The following is a 21882-nucleotide window of genomic DNA, read 5'->3' as shown; positions in this document are numbered from 1 at the left end:
CCCCAAAGAGCTACGATAAAAGGCCCAATGCCCAAAGGTTAGGCAACCCCAAGCACAACGAGGCCAACAACGATGGGGGTGCTTACCACCGTGCTCAAAGCTCAAGGCTTTCCATAAAGGCAACACTGTTAACCTAATCCTAGGATTAATAAGAGCTACTAACATTATCTTACATCAAGGAGTCAAGGTAGATACACCAAAAGGTCATACATTTAAGATATGAAGCAATGGTGTCCAAAGCTACAACTTGGATGGGTGCTCATAATGGTATGACGGAGCATGTGGTAGTAAGTTAGGATTAGGTCTAAGTGATGTACTTCATGGATATATTATGAGAGTAGTCATTGTAATAGCATTAGGCTTGTTATGAGCCTAAAGTACCCGGCTAGCCATAATTTAACTAAATGTGAACACTTATGGCCATGTATATAAGTGAATATCTCTCATAAAAGGAGACTCTCCCATTTTGCAATCGAGTCTTTCTCTTGCTAATCTCTCTCTCTCTCTCTCTAATGCATGCTAGTTAGTGTGCATGAGTGATGTGAGGTGAGAGGAGGGACGAGTACACGTAATGCAATGCGGCGGTGTAACAATGCTCGGAGGCGCAGTGGAATTGTTTTCCAAGGAGTTGTAGAGCTTGGAGACCTTGAGGGTTACAAGCTTGGCCATTGGAAAGATCCTCGCGACAGTTGCGGTTCACTAGGTAATCTCTTGTTGGATGTGTTTCAAGGGGGGTTAGGGTGAGCCATAACATTTTTGGCGCCATTACCAGGGAGGCATCCGTTGGCTTTTTTTGGCGCCGTTTCCAGGGAGCCATCTGTTGGCTTTTTCCATCATTTTTCTCTAATCTACGCATTGCCCATTGCCCACTATCTTTATTAACACTAGTTTGGTACCAAAACAGGACACTTGAGTGTCCTTTTTTGGAGGTTGCGAAAAAAAATCAAACTCCTAATGTAGGCTTTAAAAACCAAAATGCTTCATTGGGCATGTAGAACATAACCCTATGCTTATGTAAAAAATGCTAAACATATAAAATGCCTTTTTATTCGGAAGTACATAAGCAACAAAGTAGCATATGTCTTGAAAATAAACATTTTTCAGGATTTTTTCAAATATGCAAGCATCATTCTCTCAAAAAAAAATCCAATGATATCAATAGCATTTTTCCCAAGATATTTTGATAGCATACATCAGTCCAAGGAGGTAGAAGTTCACCAAAAAAATCATTTTCCTTTCCTAGAATTTTTTCTAAAAAAGTTGCATAAAATCAACAAAAGTAACGCGTATTATCAAAACTCAATCACGTCACTAAAAAATAATGTAGCCCTATCAATGAGAATGTTGATTATTGGTTTTCATGCTTGAGATGAGATAAATAAGCCATAATTTGATGTGTATGACACTAACTTAGCCTCCACTTAAGTAGGTTCTTATCGCCTAGTTCTAAAAAAACTGTAAAAAATAAAAATACAAAATTTGATCATCTTTTATCAAAAACTAATCATAACTATGCTTGCACAAGTAGTCTACACCTATAGTTACAACAAATAATGCACTTACACAGCTTTCCCCTTTGATGAAAATCAAAATTAGGCTCATAATTAGACATTTTATGTATTAAAAACAGGTTGCGCAAAAGGCCATGTATGAGAAGAGGCCCAAAAAGTGGCTCTAAAGTTTTGAAAAATTCAAAACAAAGTAGTATTTACCCTAATTAACATGGATGCACCTCAAATTTTACATTATTAGCTTGCATATGGAAGGAGAAAAATTCATGCTCCACCTGTATAAAAAACATCATTTCAATATTAGTGAGTCAAAAATTTATCCAATAATTGTCGTTTGATGATTCTAGGATTTAGTTTACATCATGGGCTTTCCATCAAGCCAAGTTTCATGATCAAACTATGTCCCTTCTAAAAGTTATGTCCAAATTACTACTATTTTGAAAACAGCAAAAATCATGCGTTTTATCAGCATGTGTCTAAGAAAATTAAAATATTGCCTTGCAAAAGCTAAGAAAAGTGCAATTTAAAAAATCTCAAGGATTTTTTGGGTCTTGAGGAACATCTATGGATGTTAAGCATTTCAAAACTCGATTGCCCACAAAAATTCAAGAAAAATACTAACTTTTCAGGACACTTTAGTGTCCAATTTTTACAGAACTAGTGTTAATGGTTTTCCATTAAAAAGATGTGGATTTAATGGAGATTTGTGTGTGATTTTGTGAGAAATAGCTCTCTTTTTTATTTTGTAAAGAATGCTTTTTTACTTAATTTTTAGCTTAATTTGTTGTTTTATTAATGTGATTTTTAATGCTCTTAGGGCTCGCACATAGAGTGTAGTAGGCTTAGTTTGCATCCATTGCATCAAAAAATGCAATAGAATGTAATTTTTAGTGAATGTTAGCTCTCTTTAGAGTTAAACATAAAACTAGAATCATTAATTTTAGCTTAAATTGTGTGTTTTTTAATGGAATTGTATGCATTAGAGTGTTAGCAGCATTAGGAGTAGCTTAATCATTGAAAATTTTTCTCAGAACCATCAAAAAACTCTTGAAATCGACTAATTTCTCTTAATTGACTGGTTTTTATCATTAAGAGTAATTAATCCACTTCAAGGAGCAAAAAGATTAGAAAATGTGTGTTTTGGGGTCTAATTTGGTTATGTAAGTAGTCAAAATTAGTGTTTCTCAGTGTTTTAAGAGCATCTAGATGTAAGTAGTCGAAATTAGTGTTTCCCAGTGTTTTAAGAGCATCTAGATGTAAGTAGTCGAAATTAGTGTTTCTCAGTGTTTTAAGAGCATCTAGATGTAAGTAGTTGAAATTAGTGTTTCTCAGTGTTTTAAGAGCATCTAGATGTAAGTAGTTGAAATTAGTGTTTCTCAGTGTTTTGATGCATCTAGATACATCAAAACACCTAATTACATCAATTAGAGAAATTTGACTCTCTTTTGCTTAATTTTACCTTAAAAGAAGAGACCAAAATTAAGAGTCTAATTAATCTCTAATTATACATTAATTTACACATTAGTTGATGCACATAGCTTAGCAATTCCTTGCTCTATCCAATGATGTGCTTAATTGTGTAAATTAATTAGTGATTATGGGTTAATTAAAGCCTTGATTAGTCAAAAAGAGTGAAATATTAGTGAAAGAATTAATCCTTGATTAATTTTTAATCACTTTTTTTACATAACTCATTAAGGCTAATGATGAGTAAATACCCATGAGTTGTCAAATTATCCATTTTGGGGGTCATTTATGAAGGGTATAAGGAGGTGTCATAAAAAGGTTGACTTTTTTTAATTCCCTCTTGCCTTTTTGGAAAGATTCCAATATCTCCTTAATTTAAAATCCAAAAAATATTTTCCCCACACAAGTAAATTCGAATTTCCCTCAATCAAGACCAAAAGAAAATGGCTCACGCCTTAAGCGTCTCATGTGCGAAAAAAAAATGGATCACGCCTTAAGGTCTCATGCACGTTTTTTTTTGAAAATCGGTTCACGTCTTAAGCGTTTCACACCGTGAACCCCTACTGTTCCACGTCATGAAACAGTCCTCGCACAAGAAATAATAATAATCAAATTTGATAAAATCCGTGAAGTTCGTTTCACGCCATGAACTGCACCCTGCTAGTTCATCGTCGGCCCAAAACAAAAACTCTAGAAAACAATCATGTTTGGAGGCTCGTATCTCCTAAACCATGAATTTGATGAAGGTGCTCTAGTGTTCATCGGAAAGCCGACATTGAGCTCTCTTCGAAATTGGCATTCCGAGGTTAAAATCGATCGTTTTAGCCTCCGACCAATAGTTTCAAAAATTTGACTCGAAAATCAAGACAAAAAATGATCCTTAAAGCACTAAAAATCACCAAAAACAACGCAAAAATGATTGCGAATCATATTCAGGCTACTTTTTTAGGGTAAAAACAACAAAATCATGAAAGACTCAGAGATACAAAGTTGTAGTACTCCAAAAATACTACAACTCTCTCGTACACCTTCAAAAGCGGGCAGCGACAGGAAAAAATTCCTATAAATTTTTTTCATCTTGATGGAAAATAGGTTTTAAGACCTCCTCTTCGATCTGGGAAACTATTAGCATGCACCTTTTCCGAAAAATATCCCTAAGGGTTGTTCATGCGCGTGTAGCGCCTAGCTAATTAGGGCAAATAGACACTTGTTTGACCCAACGAAGAGTATGCTAGGCCTCTTGAGGCTGTAGTATAGCGGCTGTGAGAAAATCCCAACAAAAAAAAACATGTGTGCTTGCTCATTAAGGAGCAATTGACAGTGTCGGACATTGCAACGATAGAGGGACTACGTGGGCCGACACTCTCACTGAACCCACTGGCTGACATCTTCAAGCCATTGAGATCCATGCTGCAAATGCACCTCCCAATACCATTCGCCATGCCAACAACAAGAGTGTCATCGGGTTTTGCATCCTCTGTCACTTCAATCCCATTGGGCTTTTGTTCTTTACCTAACATTTCCACAAATTTTATAGGTACCAACCCTTTCCAACCCCTGGATGCCCACACCTTGGACATATTGACTAGTCTAGGAAGGGGGGTTGCCCAAGGACTAAGTGAGTCCCTACCCACAAGAGTACTCATACGGCCTTGGTGACTCATACAAAAATACGGCCATACAGATATCCACAATCATGGGCAAATACGATGGAATAACTAATCTTGTTCAATTCATTCAAATGTTTGAACAAAGATGTAAAGCCTTTGGAAATCCAAACTGACCCACAAAGATATATGCGTTTAACCTATGCTTAGTGGGAAAGGCTAGATGGTTCATCACATTGATGCCGACAGTCAAAACAAACTTCAAAACCTTGAAGTCAGCCTTTATCCATGGCTTTTCAAGACAAGGTGATCGATGGAGTGCAACAAGCGAACTATATTTGATTAAGCGTAAACCAAACGAAACCATTAAAGACTTTATCCTTCAGATAAAACTCTTGGACTCACGATGTGAGTCATGCAAAAAAATTAAACGATTCTCAATTGAAGACATGTTTCATGATGGACTTAAAGAATAACCATTTACACAACTTGATCATTGTATCCAATCCGGAAACATTCGATCAATGTTGTAAAGAAGTAATACGTTTAGATGACAACATAATGGAAGATGATCATGATACGAGATATTCCTCATCTAAACAAGTGAAGCAATGGCTAAAGAATAATTGATCTCAGAATTGTCATTCCCAAATTCTATGCAGCCTTGCTTAAAAGCTTTCAATTGACATCTCTAAGAGAGAATGAGATCCTTCAAAACCAAACATCCTTAATGACTCTCCAAGTGACGAGCGAAATGCCTTGTGTTAAGTGTAATCACTATGACCATCCCAATCCCCATTGTGCGTACAAGGCACTTGTTTTTCTGTACTACATATATTGCAAAACCTTTGGTCATGATACTACCTAGTGTCCCAATTCATCAACAATTGACTCAAAACCTCCATCTCCCATGCACCAAACAGAAACAATCCAAAGGGTAGAAACTGCTCAAGAAGCAGTTGAGCAAACACTTCAATGTTTGTATTGTCATGGATCGCACAAAGTGGTAGACTGCACAGTTTGGAATACTTCCATGTCCATAGTCACTCATATGTAAACGATGTGGCATCGATCACGTATTCCAACATTGCCCAAGGCGAGTTGCTTCACTGCAACCTATCTCACAGAATACAACTCTAAACATCTTAAGTGTACAAAATGGGTAATTGTCCACGGTACCCTTGAATGTGCTTAGTACACAATTGCAAGCCAAGGCACAAGAAATGATAAAAAATAATGCAAAAGTAAACACTTCGAAATGGGTAGAAGAGCATGCCTTAAAGCAAAAACCAAAAGAGCAAGAAAAACCTTCTGAACCCAAGAAAAACAAGGGGCAACAAACTGTCGAAACCAAAGCTGAAATAAGAGACAAGGAAAAAGAGCCTGTGGAGGACCTAACCCCAAAAGAGCTAAAAACTACACATGATGCAGAAACATCCACCTCAAAGGATACCACACAAACCATAACACCCATATGTGCGACACAGAATACAAAAGCCCGAAGGAAAATTCGTTCTTGTCGCATGGGCAAACATAATGAAAACCTAACGATCCAACGAAAGTCAGAAGATGAAACAAGTTTTAGTACATCGATAAGTGAGGATGAAACAAGTTCTGATTCAGCACTAGGTGCACCTCACAGACCAATCAAGAAACTAGAACCAACCACCCCAAATTGGAAATCATGATCATATGACATATGCGGAACGCAAAAGGCAAGCTCAAAAGAGCATGATTAGCATTGTTGAGTGTTATACAAGATCACCGGGTATGATTGAACCTCATAGTGCCAATCCTAAAAAAGTAACCAAAATACAAGAACGACAGGAGTATCACTTCCCCTTTCAAGAGAAAGACATGCTCTCTATAGAAGAGTCATTAAAGGCAGATTACACGAATTATGCAATTGAAAAAGCAGGTGAGGAATTCAATGAATCCCTTACAAAATTAAAGAAGTCTCTTAAAACCTCATTTGGAGGAGTGCTCTTCTCTTATGGTGAAGCCAACATAGTATCAACACTTTCACCTTTAAAGACTAAACATGAGTTATACCAAAACATAAAGAGCTACATAGGGCAAGACTGTGAGAATCCACAAGTTTCCAAACATACCTCAATCATAATTGTTAGAGGATCTAGTGTACCATTGTACACATTGGGGACTCTTGAAAAAGCTGAGAGACAAAAAGAGGATGAGAGCAAATGTGAATATGAAACCAAACTGGGATCTGAAGCTAAACTACAAACTAAAACATCGATGGTTCCTCTTGAAGATTCTATCATGGTATGGTTAGATTTCCCTATAAGCAATGATGTTAAGCGCAAACGTGCATTGATTAGCCCTCAAGCTAGTCATAACATCATGACAATAGACACTTGGGTGTCGTTAGGACAACCTAAACTCATCCCTGAAGACAATGGTCTTGCAAGAGGAGCCAATGGACAAAACGTTGAAGTTTCAGGTTACTTTAGCTATACTACTCAAACAATCGGTGGAGATATGGAACTTGGATACGTGACTTGTTGTATTCACTTGATGAATCCATGCAAATACTCACATTGAACACTCCTGCAGGCGTTGTGCAATTGCTCTTTATGGGAGGACGAGACCTTAGAAGAGTTGGAACTTCCAACATATCTTACTGAGAATATCCCAAGAATTGTGGTTGGATTGGATATTTCCAATAAAATCACCACAATTCAAGCATAACTTTATCCAACACAAGAGCAGAATCTAATTACCCTCGAGTTATGGGATTTGTTAGGTCAACCAACATTCATGGCTCATCCTGAAATAATTCCATTTACACAAGACTTACACATGCCATGTCTGGGGTACTTTGGACATACAATGTATATTGAAACTAACCCCTTACTTGCAAGTTTTTTTTATGTTGAGTATGTGTTGGAAGTAGATTTGATCTTGGGGCATAAAAGGACTACTGCTGCCCAAGCACCACTGTGCTTTGCCTAGCAATAGGGTCATCTCATGATGGTCAACGACACATAGTTGAGAATACCATACTGCATGGAAGATGATCCAACCCTAATGGATTTCTATGATGCTGAACGTAAAAAGTTGCAAACCTCTTCCATGGAAACCCCTCCACACAATGACCTACCATCTGTCTCAACAACGAGTGACTCCGATAAAGCATCTACTCCTTCAACTCCATCCTTACCAACAAAGTCCAATGCCACAACCTCGCAATCCACTTCTAGTCCTGAGGAAGTTCCCCACGTGCAACCATCTAACAAGGAACTCAAGGGAAAAGCCCCACAGTGAATGCCTCTCATTAACCAATCTCGCCACCCAAAAGAGGGGGTGCATGCTCAAAAGCCTCCACATCAATAACCACCACTCTGCAAGAGACTCGAACCTCATCGTCAACAATGCCCATGAGTCTCAAACTTAAAGCCTCAGCGCCAACCAATGTGAAGGAGGGCCCAAAACCTTCCACTTCCACCAAAAAGAAAAATCCACCAAGACAACACAAATCAAGGTATCTTAATGATATCAAAAGGTGGGTGGAGAAGAAACTACTTGTAGCCCAAGGCTACTATGAAGGAACCAATCCAATTTGGGTGCCTCGATCATCAAAGCCTCTTCTTCAATGCAACACTCAGAGGCGAAGGAAAAATAAAAGTACTCCACAACACCGTCTACAAAAGCCTATGCGAGTTCCTTAAAGAACTCCACCAAGTCAACAAGTGTGGGTACCAAAAAAATTACTGCAAGCACAAGGGTACTACCAAAGTAATACCAAAGCTTGGATTCCCATGTACATTAAAAAGTCACCTAGTCCTGCACAAATAAAGAAACCTCAGCACCAAAAGCATCAACCACCACATTATAATGTTTATCAAAGATGGGTGTCTTTGAACGTACTTCAACAACAAGGATACTATGATGGTAATCCCAAAGCTTGTCAATTCTCCTCACACAAAGGTCTTCAACGCAATCACGAGGACATGATCGGCATCAGGAAAGGGAGAATGTTAACCCAGTACTAGGGTTAACAAGAGCTACTACTGTTATCTTACATTAAGGAGGCAAGGTAGATACACCAAAAGGTCATACACTTAAGATATGAAGCAATGGTGTCCAAAGCTACAACTTGGATAGGCACCTGTAATGGTGTGACGAAATACTTATGGCGATTCTTGCTTTAAGAGCATGTGATAGTAAGTTAGGATGAAGTCCTAAGTGATGTACTTCATGGATATATTATGAGAGTAGTCATTGTAATAGCATTAGGCCTCCTATGAGCCTAAAGTGCCCGGTTGGCCATAGTTTAAGTGAGTGTGAACACTTATGGCCATAATACAAGGAGACTCTCCCATTGTGCAATAGAGTCTTGCTCTTGCTAATCTCTCTCTCTCTAATGCATGCTAGTGAGTGTGTGAGTGATGTGAGGTGAAAGGAGAGATGAGTACACGTAGTGCAATGCGACAGTGTGAGTGATGTGAGGTGAAAGGAGAGATGAGTACACGTAGTGCAATGCGACAATGTGACAACGCTCACAAGAGGTGCGGTGGAATTGCTTCTAAGGAGTTGTAGAGCTTGTAGACCTCGAGGGTTACGAGCTTGGCCATTGAAAGATCCTAAATGATAGTTCAGATCACCATGTAATCTCTTGTTGGATGTGTTTCAAGGGGGGTTAGGGTGAGCCATAACAAACACACACCTATGGCTCCCAATGCCACAATCAAAGCTTGTCCTCAACATCGACAACCTACATGTAGCTCAAAGCCTTGTTGACAAAAAACCAAGAAGCCTCGTCAACCACAGGCGCTCATCACTCGGCAATGATGGGTGCCCAAAAAAGCCCAAGGCATCAATGATGGCAACTCCATCATTTAGATCCCATGGAATAACAATCACAAGTTGGCCCAAACCACACAAACCAAGCCAGTATCTGTCCAATCGACATAGATGATTTGGTGACCAAAAAGCAAGCAAGTCCCTTCTTCATCAACTAAATCCTACGGACTTGCCCACACACCAAACCCGGGGACTCAAAAGCTTAATTTGCCTAGTCCTTTCAACCAAAAGAACCTTTTCCATGAAGATACCCCCCGCCTCTCGACTTGGTTACCAAACTAATGGGCGGTACCACAAATGTCAGAGCTTATCCAACCACTCAAAGATACCTCAAGGGTAAGTTCACAAATCTACCCAAATGGGCTAATTATTACAAAACCCTCTTTTGTGTTGCTAACCAATAAACACATGTAAGTCCTCACCCACACGAGGACCCAAAAAAAGAGAGAGTCTCTACATGATTAGGAATATCTAGGTGAGACCACAGGCACATGGCATATGCAATTCTCACTAAGCTATGTCATGTGTGCACACACCGCACAAAGCTTTATCCATCAATGGGGGGACCCACAAGCCTGGTCAATGGTATGACCCATCACCTAGATCTTCTTAATCACCCCCGCTTCGCCCGAATAACTATGCTTCATACTTAATCAATCCTACCCACCATAACTTCTTTATCTGCTACCTTAGCTTGAGATGCCAAATAATCCAAAGTAGCTTCTACTTCCATACTCAAAAGCTACTACTCCTATGGATCCTTGACGTCAACTACCACTCTCATCAACATAGGATCCCAATCACATGAGCTACAATGACAGAAGAAGACAAACCACTAAAAGAAAAAGAGAGATAACGGAACCCCAATAAATCAACACCCCCACGGGAGCCAAGATACCCATTAAGGTGTCTTGATGAAGATGCTATAGCTACATGTATATCGCCATCGAAATACAGCACCTCGGAGCACAAGTAGTATCCATTCGAGTTACCTCCTTGTCCCTCCAGAATTCCCCCCTCGCCACTTGCTTTTACTAACACCATATTTTTATTAACCCCATTAACACCACCACCAACCACTTGGATACTAGTCATTGAGTACTACGCGCTTGTCTACTAATTCAAGTACTTCAACTCCTCTCAAGAGGATGTCCAGCCGCGCAAAGGTGACAAAAAAAGAAAAAAACACCAAAAACAAAATAAAGAGTACTACTGGGCACATACAAGAAAGCAAATTCATAAGAGCCCATACTACTAGATGGATACTTAATTGTCAATACTCCACTAACTTCTTTTCATTTTACTAACCCCCCCACCCCTCTCATTTCCGAAGAGACAAGAGAACTTATCACGTGCGACATTTCCTAGCATGCCTCGACAACCTCTTACCGATCGAGGACATGATCGAGTTTAGGAAGGGGAGTATGCTAACCACATACGGATAACACATTCTTATAACAATTACGTCCACACACGCATGTAATGGGCACCCACACTATATTGTAAATCTTGTCATTTGATGAGGGAAACGCCCTAAAGACGCTCCCAAGTCTTGAGCTTCGAAGGACAGACAAGAGGATCTCGATCAGTTGGCCAAACCATAGAGAAAAGCCTTGTAACTAGGTTTTGGGCACTCGAGTCACTTACTCCCGGGCGGTCTAATGAGAAAAGGCTTGGAACTATAAAAGCCAATTTCTCTTATTTGTAACTCATCCTCCCATTTGTGTAATAGAAATGTTCTCTCTCTCTCTCTCTCTCTCTCTCTCTCTCTCTCTCTCTCTCTCTCTCTCTCTCAACTCTAAATCTAGCATCTGTGGTGTGCTTAGGGTTAGGATTTGGGAATGATTAGTGCTAATTGTTTGTTCTCTCTTGCTTGCCTCTTACTTCTTCTCTCCCTCTTACTTGAGTGATTAGGCTATCACCATGATCGTCTTCCATATAGAGATCCCAAATAGGTTGCACCGCCCGTTGGATTAGCAACCGCCTTGGTGTGACAACGAATGCGGGTGGATAGCGAGCGGGTGGATAGCGAGCGGCTATAGTGGAGCTCTTAAGCATAGCTCGAGCTTGACGGATCGGTACCTTCTCATCAACGACATGTTAGAGTGAGCTTAACACACATGAGCTCAGAGAGAAACAGAGACGATATGAAAGTTGGAAGTACTCAATAGGATTATGAGCGAGTGAAGCACAACTTACTAGTATCCCTAACACTAGGGATGATGTGGCTAACACACTAAGGGTGTGTTTTCACGGGGAAAAATCCTGTGCCAGCAGAGGGTAAAAAGTGCCCGTGATCAGTGCTATTCACACCTAAACTTCCTGGAGGCAAAAGGCTAACAATGAGGACACCATCAATCGGGTGTGATATCTGTACTTTGTGAAATTTATTGATGACTATTCTAAGCACACGTGGGTGTACCAATGTCTACATGTAAAGTTAGCACCCTTCATACAGATTGAGAGGGGGAGTATATGTCAAAGGAGTTTCATGTTTATATGGTTGAAAGAGGCATAAAATAACAATGCACAATATCTTATACACCTCAACAAAATGGTGTGGATGAGAGCAAAAATAGATCTCTCATGGAGATGGCACATTGCATGGTTAAAGGCCAGGATTTGTGTCATGTTTTTTGGTTAGAGTGTATGCCACTTATGTGCTAAACAAATGCCCCACCAAGGCCTTGTAGACAATTCCCCTTATGAAGCTTGGAATGCACGAAGTCCTCTATGGTTCATTTGTATGTTTTAGGTTGTCTTCCTTATGCTCTTGTTCCTGACCAACAATGTAATAAGGTAGATGATAAGCCCTCTATGGCTTATTTGTGTGTTTTAAGTTGTCTTCCTTGTGCTCTTGTGCCTAAGCAACAATGTAATAAGCTAGATGATAAGGCAGTAAAATGTATTTTTATTGGATAAAACTCATAAAGCAAAGGGTACATACTCTACCATCCGGCCCCACAAAGCAAGTTTTGGTGAGTAGAGATGTTTTCTTTATATTTGCGAATTCAATTCATTACATGATTTTTTGCAAAAAACAACAAAATGTATGCTCATAGGATATCTTTGATACACTCCTATCTTTGTACGATGCTGGGAAACCATATGTGGAGCAAATGAATTCTCAAAAAGATCTTGCAAATCTTGAGTGTTGTCCTTAAATCTCTCTCTCCTTACTTGCTTTATCTATGTGTGTCTTGCTACATTGATCTCCACTCCAACACAAATCAATAAGCTTAGGTCATGTTTGCTTCTTTTCTTTTCATTCCTGTGTTACTTGTTTGCTTCTTTGTGTTATTTATGTTCTCTTGAAAGTAGTAGCCACAAACTTGCCCATGTCTTTTATGTGAAGATGCACATTCATCGATATAACAAATAACTTGTGTATGCCCTTGCATGAAGATGCACGATCGTGATGTTGCATGGTTGTGTCATACGTGCTTTATCTCATGTCTTGCACCCATCCCCTACATACTTGACAAGTGGCCAAGTGGCAATATACTAATCGAGCAAGGTTTCATGTTTTTTTTTAAAAAAAACTCTCTGAAACCTTTGCATTTGTAAATATGTAAATATGATAGGCTCAATTATACTTTCTTCAAGACCCAAGTAATTAACGATGCTCTTTCAAATTAAACCATTTCAACCTTAACACATTTGTTGAGATGCTCTTTCAAACTAAACCATTTTCAACCTTAACATGTAGGTTGAGACACCAAACTATAAGAGTTGACACCAAAACTTGCATGCATAATTTTAGATGTATGTACAAGGTGTACATGGTATTTGGAATAAGCACTCTACATAAGCATCTTCAATGATAAATAATTTCCTCAATGACAAGTAGTCGACCGAAGGTTTTTTTGATATGCCGACTTTTCCTTGGAAGGCTTGATTTTATAAATATTTTTCTTGAGCATCCATACCCATGGCCTCCTTTACTTCAGTTACCAACTCTCCCTATGATTTCTCTAAAAGAAAACCATCCTTACTCTCTCTCTCTCTCTCTCTCTCTCTCTCTCTCTCTCTCTCAGCCTTGGGGTTGACATCGAGCAGGATGGTTATTCTGCATGAATGAGAGGCTCCATCCCCTTTAGCATTGGGGGTGACATTGAGCGTGATGATTCTTTTACATGAGAGAGAGAGAGAGAGAGAGAGAGAGAGAGAGAGAGAGAGAGAGAGAGAGAGAGATGTTGAGAATCATGGATCAAGCTCTCCTCCTCACAAAATATCTACCTAATTATGCACTAATCCTACACTAATCATAACACTGATCTAAGGTGCTAGAAATGAAAGAAACTCATAATGATTGTGTCCTGCAAGTGATATGATTTCATTGCTTGAAATGCCTCCTTTTATATGAGGAGGTACACCCTTGGGCTTGTACATCAATGTGGGATAAGTCCCTTTGCTCATGTGGCTGCATGCATGCTTTGCACTTTCTTGGCTACTCAACTCACTCCCTACCTCTCTAGGCTATAATTGTGATGGCTCCCTATATTGCTAAGCATTTTTGTACTATGTAAGATACTTTAAGAAATAAGTTGACTTATCTTTCTTGTGCTTTTTGGCACCAAATTTCTCAACGAGAGAGAGAGAGAGAGAGAGAGAGAGAGAGAGAGAGAGAGAGAGAGAGAGGTGGAAGGGACATATAGAGTCAACCATCTTGTTCAACATCACCCATGGTAAAGGAGGGGACATACATAGTTAAGCAACCTGTGCCACGGGCAAAGGAGTGAGGAACTCGGTGCATAGTTCTTATAGAAAGATTTTCACTGGCTTGAGTTAAGGACACATGTACCTCTCAGCCTGATGAGGAACTCGGTGCATTTGGTGTAGCAACAAGGGCTATAGAGTTAATTGTGATCTCTTAATACAACCTAACAACATGAATAACCTAAGTTATATAGTTCTTATAGATAGATTTTCACTGGCTTGAGTTAAGGACACATGTACCTCTCAGCTTGATGAACTTCTCGTTGTGTATTACTGTGTAGGCACATTTGAGTCATCATGTGCCCCTTGTCATAAAAAGGGAGGTTGCGAAGAAATCAAGCATGGGTAAAGAAGGTTGTGAGGCATTCTCCTCTCCTCTTGCATTTCTAGTGAAAATTACCAAGGTGTTAGAAGTTTTAATAACTATAGGGGTTGTAGGTAATTGAAATTAAAATGGTTTTTTGGAAACCCCTTTCTAATTTTGTGATAATAAAAGCCTTTACACTAGAGAAGGGTGAGACACTACACCACCTTCATTTCTAGATGGCTAAATTATTGTCCACATCTTTCAATGCCATGGGGAATCTTCTCGAGTAGCATCTTGCTTGGCAAATGTGCATATCTTTTGGGGCATTGTCATTGTGCGCTTTGTTAAGTAAAGATGCACATGTTTGAAGGATGCTAGGTTACTCTATGAAGGAATTGCACAAGTGCACTTTAAGTTTTATGCACATAATGTTTCTTTGGAGGAGATATTGAGGAAGAGGACTCTCTATGCCAAACATAATGCACATAATGTTTCTTTGGAGATATTGAGGAAGAGGACTCTCTATGCCAAACATGGGCATGGAGATCTCAAGAACAAAATATGCTTAACTTTGGTTTAAGAGTTTGAGAGGGCATACATATACATGGATAGCTACATCTAAAATAGACTCACCATCACACTTGGTGCAACTTTGTTAAAGATGATGAAGATCGACAACAAATTTATCCAAGTCTAGCTTGGATAATTTTGAAACATATGTAACTTTGGGAGAAGGGGTCCTATCGAAGGATTGGGAAAGGGGCATGCACTAAATACACAGGACTTTGCTAAGTGGTAACACAATGTATAGAGTCTGTGGTGCTGGAATGGGATGGACTTAGCTAGAAGCAGAGCCGTGTATGAAGTAGCTTGACTATGCCAAAATCTGAACATTCATAAGATCTTCTTTCTGGGAGACCACTACATAGAAGATGAATTTGGAAGGTACTTTTGTAGCAATATGTGGAAAGCATGTGGAACATGAAGCACACATCCATTGAGGTCAACAAGGACAACGCAAAACGAAGGCGATGTATGGCTTAGCCAAATATATATCAAGCAAGGAGAAAATGATTGAGTTCTATAGAGCAGTCATAGATGAAAACATGTTCATACCATTTCCTCCTCATATAAAAACCTCAAATCTTGCTATTATATAGTGTGTTTGTTTGTACGCACTGGGGCTCTTGAAAGTTTTATAAGGCATATACTACTATGTGTTTGTAACACCTTTGATGGCACTCATATGATCACTTGTGGACATTTTACATGTTCAATTCTCCGTTTAGGGAGGCGATGTATGGCTTAGCCAAATATATATCAAGCAAGGAGAAAGTGATTGAGTTCTATAGAGCAGTCATAGATGGAGACATGTTCATAACATTTCCTCCTCATATAAAAACCTCAAATCTTGCTATTATATAGTGTGTTTGTTTGTACGCACTGGGGCTCTTAAAAGTTTTATAAGGCATATGCTACTATGTGTTTGTAACACCTTTGATGGCACTCGTATGATCACTTGTGGACATTTTACATGTTCAATTCTCCGTTTTATTCAACAGTTACAAGCTTTTTATATATTCAACGAACAATTTGTCATGTTATTAAAATTTGTTTTATATGTTGTGCTTTCAAGTGGTCTTTTGATTCCTTTTGTAAATGTGTTGTTGACCACACATTTATTTAATTTTGGCATGTCATACCATTTCCTCCTCATATGAAAACCTCAAATGTTGCTATTATAGTGTGTTGGTTTGTACACACTAGATCTTATGAAAGTTTTATAAGGCATATGCTACTTTGTAATGTATATGCCCATCACACTTTGATGGTACTCATATGAACACTTGTGGACATTTTACAGGTTCGGCTGTCGCTTGTTATCAAAAGTTGCAAGTTTTTTGTATATTCAACTAATAATTTCTTGTGTAATTTAAAGTTATCTTATACTTTGTGTTTTTAGGTGGTCTTTTGATTTATTTTGTAAATGTATTGTTGATCATACATTATTTTGATTTTGGCTCGTTTTCATGCATATGTTGATACATGTTCTCTGCTATTCTGTCTACGCTTCCATAATTTTTTATGTCTCTTAGTCTGTGTATGGTTGTATGTGATTTTATAAGCTTCTTAGGACATTTTTGAAAACAAGGGACAACTACTATGAGTCGTTCCTATCCAATGGTCACACAAAAACTGGGGTTCGAATTGCCCACTAGCCAGAACTGAAGGTGTAACCGTCTACACTTCTGCTGCCCCATGTGCCATCTCGGCTACTATGAGTAGTTCCTACACGAAAACACACAATAGGGAATATGCTCATCTCACAACAATAGGAAAATATGCTCCATGGAATATGCTCATCTCACAACAATAGGAAAATATGCTCCATGGAATATCACTCGAATATTGTTCCATCAAAATTAATTAAAATCGACCTGAAAAGGTCGTGGGTTCTATAGTCTATAGATAGACAGATAACAAGCAAAAAGAAGTCCAGGGCGAAGCTTCGTGCTGCCTGCATGCGTCCAAGCTTGGGTTATGCGAAACTCAATACAATTAAAAACAGTGATTAATTTCATATGCATTCGTCTCGCACAGAATGCTCGCCTTCTATGGAGATGGAGACCTATTAAAAGGCTTACAATATAGAGCTCCTAGTTTATATCTCCAAGGACTATACATTAAAAAATTGTGGGTTGACCTCGATGGCTCAATCACTCTGCAACAAGACAATCAGGAGTCGGAACGCATGCATTAACATCTCATCTTCAGGTAATCCTGAAAACCCCAATCTCATCTTAGCTGTTAATTACTTCTCTTAAACTAAGAAATCCTCCCCCTATTCTTCCCTACCCCCTTGTCATGATCTAAGTCCTTTTTAATCTTGGCATAACTGTTCTCTTAATCTCTGTTCGTAATCTTACAGACATCAAAAGAAAGCCCATAATCTGATACAATCCAACAGGCTAGTGGGTTTTTCCTTCAAAACCCATATTTACTATTTTGATACCCATGACAATAAGATCAAAGAGCTCTCTAGGTTAAAACAAAGCACAAGCCATCCCTAGTACAAAGCCCTTCGGCAGGTGTTTCGGCCGCGGACAGGGATTTGTGGAATATCGGCATTGTGCCCATTAATATAAAACCAAGCTGTTGGAGCTTTACCAGGACTGGTTGGCTCCTAAACGTCAGGTAACATGGGCTCTAAAGACCATGAAAAGGAGAGGAAGAGGAGGAAGATCAGGCTTAGTAAGCTCTATTCGTACTCTTGTGTCCGGCCTACAGTAGATGAGGGTAACATTCTGGTTCCTTTGGGAGGACCCGGGTTCTCTCGTGTTGTCTTCTGCAATCAATCAGAGAGACATAGAGAGAAGCCTTTCAAGTATCGCTCCAACTATGTCTCTACAACAAAGTATAATATCATCACATTTATACCCAAAGCCCTCTTTGAACAGTTCCGCAGAGTGGCAAATTTGTATTTCCTGTTTGCAGCCGGGCTGTCTCTTACACCCCTGACACCCTTTACACCTGGCTCTTTGATTGCACCATTGGTGTTTGTGGTGGGAGTTAGTACGTTGAAGGAGGCAATTGAAGATTGGCGCCGCTTCTTGCAGGTGCACATTTAAAACTCACGCCGGAATCATTTCTTATTTCATGTAGAAAGAGTGCGTATTTTTTACATCTCTGACAGTTAAGCGCATCCAGGATAGAGAAGTCAACTCGCGCAAGGTGAAAGTGCACGTTGGAAATGGGAAATTTGCTGATACAGAATGGAAAAATTTGCGGGTAGGAGATGTAGTGCGGGTACAGAAGGACGAATTCTTTCCTGCAGACCTCCTCCTCCTTTCGTCTAGCTATCCGGATGGTGTCTGCTATGTAGAGACAATGAACTTGGATGGTGAGACGAACTTGAAGCTTCGAAAAACGGACGAAGCCACCTTGGGATTGGATGGAGATGAAGAATTCAGCGGGTTTTCAGGGCTAGTTCGATGTGAGGATCCAAATGCCAATCTCTACAAATTTGTAGGAAATCTGGAGTATCAGGGTTCAGTGTTTTCTTTGGGGCCTCAACAGATATTGCTCAGGGATTCTAAACTACGGAATACTCAGTATGCCTATGGAGTGGTGATTTTCAGTGGTCATGATACAAAGGTGATGCAGAATGCAACAGACCCTCCTTCAAAACGGAGTCGTATTGAACGAAAAATGGATTCAATCATCTACTTTCTGTTCGGTGTCCTGGTTATTATTTCCATCGTAGGATCAATCGTCTTTGGCATTCGGACCAGTGTCGACATGCAGAGTTGGTGGTACTTGCGCCCTGATGATCCCACGAGCTTTTTTGATCCAGAGAAATCTTTCCTTGCCACCTTTTTGCAGTTTATGACAGCTCTTGTCTTGTATGGTTACCTTATACCCATCTCTCTCTATGTCTCAATAGAGATAGTGAAAGTTTTGCAAGCTATGTTCATCAATCAGGACATTCACATGTACCATGAAGAACTCGACAAACCGGCCCATGCCCGCACTTCAAATCTCAATGAGGAGCTTGGTCAGGTGGATACAATCCTTTCAGACAAGACTGGCACTCTCACTTGTAATCAGATGGATTTTTTGAAGTGCTCTATAGCAGGAGTCACTTATGGGGTTGGGATAACTGAAGTTGAGAAAGCTACTGCTAAGAGGATGCAAAAGAATATTGCAGAGTTTCAGGATATGTCTCCTCATTCTGTTGATATGTATATGCAGGTTGATGAGAATGCAGGCATTGAAATGGTGGAAAAACCCCATGTTAAGGGATTCAGTTTCAAAGATGCACGCCTCATGAATGGAAATTGGGTTTTAGAACCGCAAGCAGATGTGATTCAGATGTTCTTCCGCATTCTAGCAGTTTGTCAGACAGCCATACCCGAGGAAGATGATGTTGGTGGTGTCCAATATGAAGCCGAGTCACCAGATGAGGGAGCTTTTGTTGTTGCTGCTAGAGAATTTGGTTTCGAATTTTTTAAACGGACCCAAACTAGTGTACACCTGAGGGAGGCGGACCCATCTGGCAGGATTATTGAACGGTAAGGATCAGTTTTGGTGATCATAAACAACTTTCCCACATCATGGCACAGCAGATTTACATGTATAATTGGTGTCCCACTTAACTACAGAGAGTACAAGTTTCTCAACTTGCTGGAGTTCAATAGCACCCGGAAACGGATGTCTGTTGTTATCCGAGATGAGGATGACCAAATTTTTGTCTTCTGTAAGGGAGCAGACAGGTAAAAAATGGTATCTCCTTTGGGCTCTAGTGCGCTGAACTCTTGTTTTTGGTCTGTAAATGATCCTTAAATGAAATTTGGATTCTGTGCAGTGTGATCTTTGAACGGTTAAGTAAAAATGGCAGAGAGTTTGAGGAGACCACAAAGATCCATCTAGCTAAGTATGGGGATGCAGGGCTTAGAACACTTGCTTTGGCCTATCGGAAGTTGGATGAAGCAGCTTACGAAGAGTGGAACAGAGTGTTTGTGAATGCTAAAACCACTATTGGTGCAGATAGAGACTCTAGGCTGGATGAGGCATCAGAGATGATTGAAAAAGACTTCTCTCTTGTAGGAGCAACTGCTGTTGAGGACAAACTACAAAAGGGGGTCAGTGCATTAAGCAACAGCTTGGTTGATCAGAAACTTTATTCGGGCATGTGTAACAACACTTCGCATTGCACAATTTTTTCTTGACAGGTCCCAGAGTGTATAGACAAGCTTGCTTTGGCCGGCCTGAAGATCTGGGTTCTAACTGGTGACAAGCTGGAGACTGCCATCAACATTGGGTATGATAGTTTTTAGTCTAAATGAAATGTTGACAGGTGCCAATCTCTTCTTCTACTCAAATTTACCAGATCCTCCTGCATCTACATGTTGCAGATTTGCTTGCAGTTTACTGAGGCAAGACATGAAACAGATCACAATCACCTTGGACACACCAAATGTCAAGGCAGCTGAAGAGTTGAATGACAAGGAAGCAGTGCTTAAGGTGAATTTTTCAAATAAATAAGCAATTCATAAAATTTACCAAACTGTTTTTTTACTACTATAAAAATGCTAGAGCCATAAGCTTACTGTTCCAAATATGTGACTAAGTCATGTGTAAGACAATGGAAAGATGCAATGCTTGTGAAGTTTACAAGGACCTACTGCTCTTCCTTCAGGTTTGCAAGGCGAGCATTTCAAACCAGCTTGCCCTTGGGCAACAGCAAGTAAGTCTGGATACAGGGTTTGACACTGCGTTTGCACTTATAATTGATGGCAAAGCCTTGGAACATGCCTTGGAGAACGACATGAAAGAAAAGTTTCTGCAGCTAGCCGTTAGGTGTGCGGCAGTGATATGCTGTCGTGTTTCACCCAAGCAAAAGGCTTTGGTACAGTCTTATTTACGGTTTTTATGGCCAAGCTTACGTTATCTTTTGTGATTTTAAACCTATCTGTGGTTCCAGTGGGACAAGCGAGGCAGCAGGGGTTAATATAAGTTGGCGAGATGCTTGTGAGCAAAGGAGATTTGTTACAAAACTTATTCATATTTTTTCTGCTCTTGGTTTCTCTCTAGGTTACCAGATTGGTGAAAGAAGGGAAGGGTAAGACTACGTTGGCTGTAGGTGATGGGGCAAACGATGTTGGCATGATCCAGGAGGCAGACATTGGTGTTGGCATCAGTGGAGTTGAAGGTATGCAGGTATGTACGACTAACTATAGATGCTGCTGTGTGAAAATTTTATGACTAACTTTAGATGCTGCTGTGTGAAAATTTAAGTTAATAAGATCATTGTCGAGTTTTGCATGCTTGTGCGTATACGGAGAAAAGAGAGAGGAGGAGGGGGGGGGGTGAGAGAGAGAGAGATATTAACATCTACAAAAGACCGGAAGGGCCTATTATGAGACCATGAATAGTACAATGATACCATGGGTATATAGTACCATGGAAAAACTAAAAAAGAACATGAAAACTGAAAACTGAAACATGACTATATAAGCTTCCTGATGGCAGGTGTGGCTATGGTGAGGGCATGTCATGTTGTGGTATTTGTGTCTGTGTGGTGGAGATCCTCGGTGCTCTGGGTTGGGGCGCCTGGCACGTAAGATGGAGTAGGCCCTAACTCAATACTCCTTTTTGGGATGCGAATATATGTTTCCAGGAGTGTTTAGGGCTGAAAGAAGACTCTCAGAGCTTCCGCATGTTACACTCCACCTCTTCTTCCACTTCCACTCCCTCCTAGACCTGGCCATGTTTCCAACATAACACTCATAGGTAGTGTTCACACTTAGACAAGACCTTGATCCCAACACTGCTGACGTTGATGGCCTATGTCACAAATACGAAAGCGTGTACACAGAAAATCTTATCCCATACATAACATCATGGCATAATACATAGGCATCTGACAATACATAATCATGCTTTG

At 39.9% G+C, this 21882-nt stretch overlaps 1 protein-coding gene across 1 annotated transcript in view; it reads left to right on the top strand.

The window, feature by feature from the left end:
* The first annotated feature begins 16900 nt into the window (after positions 1 to 16900).
* Positions 16901 to 21882, top strand: part of LOC147612402 (putative phospholipid-transporting ATPase 4) — a 37577-nt gene continuing 32595 nt past the window's right edge. The window contains exons 1-9 of the mRNA XM_086783013.1: positions 16901 to 17210; positions 17365 to 18052; positions 18144 to 19507; positions 19598 to 19708; positions 19801 to 20077; positions 20168 to 20256; positions 20351 to 20459; positions 20635 to 20844; positions 21030 to 21155. Of these exons, the coding sequence (XP_086639139.1) occupies positions 17636 to 18052; positions 18144 to 19507; positions 19598 to 19708; positions 19801 to 20077; positions 20168 to 20256; positions 20351 to 20459; positions 20635 to 20844; positions 21030 to 21155 (2703 nt within the window). The 5' untranslated portion in view covers positions 16901 to 17210; positions 17365 to 17635. The remainder of the gene's footprint in view (positions 17211 to 17364; positions 18053 to 18143; positions 19508 to 19597; positions 19709 to 19800; positions 20078 to 20167; positions 20257 to 20350; positions 20460 to 20634; positions 20845 to 21029; positions 21156 to 21882) is intronic.

The sequence above is a fragment of the Cibotium barometz genome, chromosome 45 (genome assembly GCF_041138505.1).
Source record: "Cibotium barometz isolate CiBa-2024 chromosome 45, ASM4113850v1, whole genome shotgun sequence".
Taxonomy (NCBI): Eukaryota; Viridiplantae; Streptophyta; class Polypodiopsida; order Cyatheales; family Cibotiaceae; genus Cibotium; species Cibotium barometz.
This window is presented reverse-complemented; position numbering and strand designations above follow the sequence as displayed.